The sequence below is a fragment of the Nannospalax galili genome, unplaced genomic scaffold (assembly GCF_000622305.1).
Source record: "Nannospalax galili isolate Female #2095 unplaced genomic scaffold, S.galili_v1.0 scaffold649, whole genome shotgun sequence".
Taxonomy (NCBI): domain Eukaryota; kingdom Metazoa; phylum Chordata; class Mammalia; order Rodentia; family Spalacidae; genus Nannospalax; species Nannospalax galili.
Genome location: NW_008359093.1, coordinates 1 through 4,505, shown reverse-complemented (window position 1 = coordinate 4,505; position 4,505 = coordinate 1). Strand labels below are relative to the sequence as shown.

Sequence of the window (4,505 nt, the reverse complement as noted above, 5' to 3'; positions counted from 1 at the left end):
GGAATGCCACCTTTGTTTTCCATTCCAGGATGCCAGGGTAACAGTCAGTGTCCATGGGCTAAATGGAAGGATGCACCCACCTCTAGGAAAAGAGAAGCCAAGACTACCCCCATGTTCTCCCACACAGTAGGTGGCCCTTACCCACAGAGGCCATGAGCGAGAAGTTCTCCAGCATCACACTGCGGTACAGCAGTCTCTGAGAGGCATCCAGCAGTGTCCATTCTGCCTTCGAGAAGTAGACAGCCACATCCTTAAAGGTCATAGGGCCCTGTAACAATGGGGAGAGCTGAGGTCCTAAGAAACCCCTTCCCTGGGTTTCACAGAGTCACTCATGCTTAGCTTTCTCCCTCCGAGGCCCTGGAGCCACTGCAACAGTGTGTCCTCAAGGTCCCCCTGAATGCTGTGTTCAGCACTCAACAACAGAAGGTGGATGGAGAGATGGGAGACCATCCAAGCTGGACATGTGACTAGAAAGCCCCACCCTGTCCTTACAGATAATTCACATGCAGTCCTCTGACACAACCAGATATGGGTCCCTCTTCTCTTATGCATCTGGACCATAGGCCGCGATGCCATCTCTCCACGCTCCCTTCCCACAGCACTGTTTGTATTTCCGTTCCCTTTCCATCTCTGTAAACAACACCCAGTTCCTCTGGCTGGTATTCCAGCCTCACGCCTGCCTTCCACTCTGTCCACCTGACATAATGGACACCTGAGGTTTTCTCAGCATTCCGATCCAGCCTCACTTCCAAAATTTCCTAATGTTCATCACTGGAAAAAAATTTTTTTTTGATATAGGGTCTCCCACTAGCCCCATCTCCCCTAGAACTTGCTATGAAGGCCAGGCTTTCCTCAGTCTCACAGAGATCCACCTGCTTCTGCCACCAGGTGCTGGGATTAAAGGCGCGTGCCACCACACCTGGCTTATTACTGGACTTTTAATATCTCCCGAATCTCCTGCCATTGGTTGCCATAGAATCCCTGTTATGGACTCAGGTAGGGGCTAAGTCCTGAGCATACCTCCTGAGAGTGCTGGGATCCGACCTCAGTGTGCAGTGATCTTCCCCGAATAGCGCCATGCCCAACCTCCTGCACTGCGACAAAGTGAAGCTCTCCCACTTTACCAGGTCCTAGACCTCTCTGCCCACTGTAGGAACCCAGACCACAGCAAACCACCTGAGACTGCCTGGATCCAGCTTCTGTGTGGTGCTGAGCTTCCCTAATCCTGCCATGCCCAACCCCCTAATCGGGACCATGTGAGGCCCGGGCTAACCAGGGCTAGAACTACAGTAGGGGATGAGACCTTAGCAGATTGCTTGGGGGGCCAAAATCGGGCCTCCCCTTAGCAAACTTCCTGAATTACTCCTTGAGTGTCTGATAGTAGAGGGTCCAGAGGTCAAAAGGGAGCCTGAATGTACCTTACTAGAGCCTGAAGTGGGCCTCTGTGGGAGCTCCTGAGTAGCTGACATGAAGTCATTAGTTCCCTACAATATAAAATCTGAGAGAACCTGAAACCTAGAACAACCACCTTTACATACCCAGTAAGAAAACAACCAAAGCTCACCAACAATACAAACAGAAGCAGACTCCAACTAAACAAAGGAAAGTTTGAGATTCATATCTGGATCACAAACAACAAAAGAAATCCACATGCCAGAAAAGCAAAAGTAAAATAATGTAAAAAACCAAAACTTCATGTTCCCACCAGTCCTATACAAGAGTTCTACAAGGAGAATCGCCTAGAGATAACCCAGGACACAGAATTTAGAAGACCAATTATGAACATTGAAATAATTCCAGGCCTTCTATCAGACCACAATGCAATAAGCTTAGAATCAACACCACAAGAAGTCCTACGAAATATACGACCTCATGGAGATTATATAACACACTCCGGAATGATGAGTGTGGGTCAAAGGAGAAATTAGAAAGAAAAGTATTCCTGGAATTCAAAGAAAAGGACAATACAACACAGCAAAACCTCTGGGACACTTTAAAAGCAGTCATAGAGGGAAGGAGGCCTACATTAAAAAATCAGAAAGAGCAGAAATAAATGACTTAACATTCCAACACAAGACTCTGGGAAGGCAAGGACAAATGAAACCCAAACCCAGGAGAGGAGAAGAAATAGTAAAAAGCAGAGCAAAAATTAATGAAATAGAAACAAACCAATACCGAGACTCAATGAATCAACAGCTGGTTCTTTGAAAAGCTAAACAAGATAGACAGAACCTTAGCCCAGTAAAACAAAAGAAAGAAAGCAAATCCAAATCAACAAAATCATGATGGAATCAAACCAAGTCCCCCAGACCAAAAGAATATTCTGGGAAGCTGTACAAGGAAATAAGATGTAAAATAATTCTAACTGCTGAGAAAAAGCTGTTTTCCAGACATCAAGGCTGAGCTGGTTTGAGATTAACCAGCTGATACTTGAAAGCCTCAAAAACATGTTGTTCTAACTCGGACACTTACCGCTTGAGAGACCCTCTCATTTCTCATGGAACTGCCTAAGAAACTTTTTGTATTACTTTGTAATCATGCAGGTGTAAGCTTATAATTGATTTGTGGCCTTACTATAGAATTGTGATATGGTGTTCTGTTAATAGAATTGCTCTGCCTCAGTAGATTTATCCCTGCCCACTTCCCCCTCCCGCTACTGCCGCTTTGTCTCTCCCACTTCTACCGCTTGTGACGTTACTGCCGCTTTGTCTCTCCCACTTCTACCGCTTGTGACGTTACTGCCGCTTTCTCTCTCCCACTTCTACCACTTGTACTTTGTGGTCTTTGCCTTTAAAAGAAGCCTGTGAACTGGGCTCTGGGCTTCTGTCCTCCGAGTGAGGCAGGAGTCCATTTTGCACAAACTGCCAATAAATCCTCTTGCTTGTTGCATCTCCTGGTCTGAGGACTGAGTGATTCGGGAGCGGCCTCCTATGGACATTGGGTGGCCCAGACTGGGGTTCCAACAATCAAAGATGAAAGGGAAATCATGACAAAAGACACCCAAAAGTTCCAGATTCCATTTAGAATGTTGTTTGAAAACCTGTACTCTATTAAAAGAAATGGGTGAATATCTAAAATCATGGGAACCACGAAAGCTGAAACAAGAAAAGATCAACAATTTAAACAGACCCATAACACATAAGGAAATGTAAACAGTAATACAAAACCTGCAGACTAAAAAAAGTCAGGGCCCAGATGGATTTACAGTGTTTTGTTTTTGTTTTTGTTTTGTTTTTTTGTCTTTTTGAGACAGGCTCTCCTTGTAGCCCCAGCTGTCCTGGAACTCACTATGTAGACAAGGTTGGCCTTGAACTCACAGACACCCGCCTGCCGTTGCCTGCCAAGTGTTGGAATTAAAGGCGTGCACCACCACGCCTGGTTTACAGCAGAATTCTACCATTTAAAGAAGATTTGCAACCAATACTAATTAAACATTCAAAAAGATAGAGAACTCCCAAATTCCTTCTATGATACCAAAACCAGCTAAAGACACAACAAAGAAATCTATAGAACAATATCCTTAATGCACATAGATGCAAAAATTAGAAACAAAATACATGCAAACTCCATTACAGAAACACATCAAAATGATCATCCACCATGATCAAGTAAGCTTTATTCTAGAGATGCAGGGATGGTTCAACATATGCAAGCCAATAAACATCATGAATCACATGAATGGACTCAAAGACAAAAACCACATTGTGATCTCAATAGATGCAGAAAGGACTTTTGACAAAATTCAGCATGTATTTATGTTCAGAGTCCTAGACGGAATTGCATCATTAATCATATAAATGGACTCAAAGACAAAAAACACATTGTCATCTCAATAGATGCAGAAAAGCCCTTTGACAAAATTCAGCATGTATATATGTTCAAAGTCCTAGAGGACATTAATTGTGAGGGAACATAACTCAACATAATTAAAGCTATATACAGCAAATCCACAATGAACACCATTCTCAAAGGAAAAAACTGGAAGTATTCCCATTAAAATCAGGAACCAGACAAGGATGTCCGCTATCTCCACTCCTTTTCAACACTGTGCTTCAATCTCTTGCCAGTAAGACAAGAGAAGGAAATTAAAGGAGTAGTAATTGGAAGAGGTCAAATTATCCCTTTTTGCAGACGATATGATACTATATGTAAGAGAGCCCAAAAATTCTGCCAGAAAACTCCTAGAACTGATCAATACATTCAGCAAAGTGGTAGGTTACTGCCTTTCTGTATACCAATAACAAGTAATCAGAGAAAGAGTAAAGGGACACCCTCCCATTCACTATAGCCTCAATAAAATAAAATGAGCTCTCAGAATAAACCTGACCAAAGATAGCACAGATCTTTACAATAAAAAATTTAAATCTTTAAACAAGGAGACTGAGGAAGACTCAAGATGGAAGGACCTCCCACGCTCATGGAAGAAATAATATTGAGAAAATGACCATCCTACCAAGAGTAATATATACAATCAATGCAATCCCAATCAAAATCCCCATGACATA

General features: G+C 43.1%; 1 protein-coding gene across 1 annotated transcript in view; it reads right to left on the bottom strand.

The window, feature by feature from the left end:
- The window catches only part of LOC103725448 (zinc finger protein 419), a gene marked incomplete at its 3' end in the record, with an annotated part of 5,728 nt that extends 3,410 nt beyond the window's left edge, over positions 1 to 2,318 (bottom strand). The window contains 1 exon segment of the mRNA XM_008822755.3: positions 142 to 2,318. Within this exon segment, the coding sequence (XP_008820977.2) occupies positions 142 to 262 (121 nt within the window). The 5' untranslated portion in view covers positions 263 to 2,318.
- Positions 2,319 to 4,505: the final 2,187 nt, after the last annotated feature.